Source organism: Pinus tabuliformis, chromosome 2_2, assembly GCF_031772625.1.
Source record: "Pinus tabuliformis cultivar Carrire ecotype Pingquan chromosome 2_2, CPIR1, whole genome shotgun sequence".
NCBI classification, from domain to species: Eukaryota; Viridiplantae; Streptophyta; class Pinopsida; order Pinales; family Pinaceae; genus Pinus; species Pinus tabuliformis.
The window spans coordinates 1103831406-1103833085 of NC_142300.1; the positions used below are offsets into that span (position 1 = coordinate 1103831406).

General features: G+C 38.5%; 1 protein-coding gene across 1 annotated transcript; it reads left to right on the forward strand.

The window, feature by feature from the left end:
* Positions 1–954: 954 nt before the first annotated feature.
* On the forward strand, positions 955–1500 carry LOC149197243 (DNA damage-repair/toleration protein DRT100-like). Its single transcript, XM_089408614.1, has one exon. The coding sequence runs from the start codon at positions 955–957 to the stop codon at positions 1498–1500; it is 546 nt and encodes a 181-aa protein (XP_089264740.1).
* Positions 1501–1680: the final 180 nt, after the last annotated feature.

Below are 1680 nucleotides of genomic sequence, written 5' to 3' on the forward strand. Positions count from 1 at the left end.
CTCACCCATTCGAAATTCCTTGAGCAAAAAGCTAGTAATGTTAAGGGATGGTGTGGCCTAGGGAGTGCAATACCCAGGTGACTTAAATAACATATATTATTGTGAAACAAAAATATAAAGTGATAAAGAATGGCTTCGACTAGTAAATGCACGAAATCTATACTACCGAATTTCAGACATAAAGTCTAGAAAATGCTTTAATACAACATCTATACTACGGAATTGGAATTTGAAACGTAAAGTTTGGAAGATGATTTAAATATTAAATTTCCAATACAAATCAAGTCAAATAAATATTAAAAAAACGATTAGGCAAAAGATTAAATTATTAAATTTCCAATGAAAATCTCATGGGTAAAAAAATGATTATTCAAGAGATTAAATTATTAAATTTCCAATGAAAATCACGTCCGAAGTTTATACGAAATGATGAATCTAAGGGCTGGGTAATTGTTTTTTCCAGCGAAAAAAAATGTTTTTAAAGTGCGTAATTTAAATAGGTTACAATTTCATTATGATTTTGAGAAATGTGAAAATTGTAGCTTCAAACCAGCACTGCCGGGTAAAAATTGAATAACCAAATTCCAACCTGATTTAAATAGGTTACAATTTCATTATGATTTTGAGAATTGTGAAAATTGTAGCTTCAAACCAGCACTGCCGGGTAAAAATTGAATAACCAAATTCCAACCTGGCACAAAACCCTAAAACACTTGGACGATCCTTTTCGGCATCTTTGTTTTCCGGATTTTAACGTTCTTTGATAATCAAAGCTGACCGACGACTAGTTTGTATCCGAAACCCTAAAATACAAAGATGAAACCCTAACATACAAGGCACGTTCATCATTTAAATACCGACTCGTTTCGATTCTCCTGCAATGTGGGTTTCATAAAGTTCATGCTCAGGGCCCAGAAGTTTCTGATTACCCTCTGCAATTTCCTTGGCTTCGCAATGGAGAAACCCAGGTCAGAAATCTTAGCATTCGTTTCTGTGTTACTACTGATGTCCTTAAACTCATGCCATGGACAGAAGATAGCACAATGTGTAGAACAAGACCGTGTTGCCTTATTGGCTTTCAAAGCCGGTATCGTGGAGGATCCGAGCGGAGCTCTTAAATCATGGACGGGAAATGATTGCTGCAAATGGAAGGGCGTGTCCTGCGATAACAATGGCGGTCGGGTGGTGAGCCTCATTCTTGATGGGGATCCCATGGGCGCAGGCAACACTAGCGTTTACATGAGTGGAAGCATATCAGAATCCATCGGGAACCTGTCATACCTTCGCACATTTACCCTTATGAGGTGGAAAAATATAGGTGGAATAATTCCAGCTTCTATTTCTCGCCTTTCAGCCTTGAACCATCTTACTCTGGATAACAACAAACTCACCGGTTCGATTCCTTCTGACATTGGCCAACTGCTCAGTCTACAGTCGCTGTCTCTCACCGGAAACTTGATTGCTGGTCCTATTCCGGAATCCATTGTAAAGCTATGTTGAAATTGTAATTTCAACTGAAACTTCATTTTATTTGCGATGCGATCCATCGCAGATCGCAGATTGCAAATTCAAACTTCTGTGCGTTAAGTCCTCCGGAATGATGCGATGCGATCCGATCGCATATCGTAGATCACATCATATGTGTGTGCCCCAAATTTTGGGTTCCGACCAAATGGGATT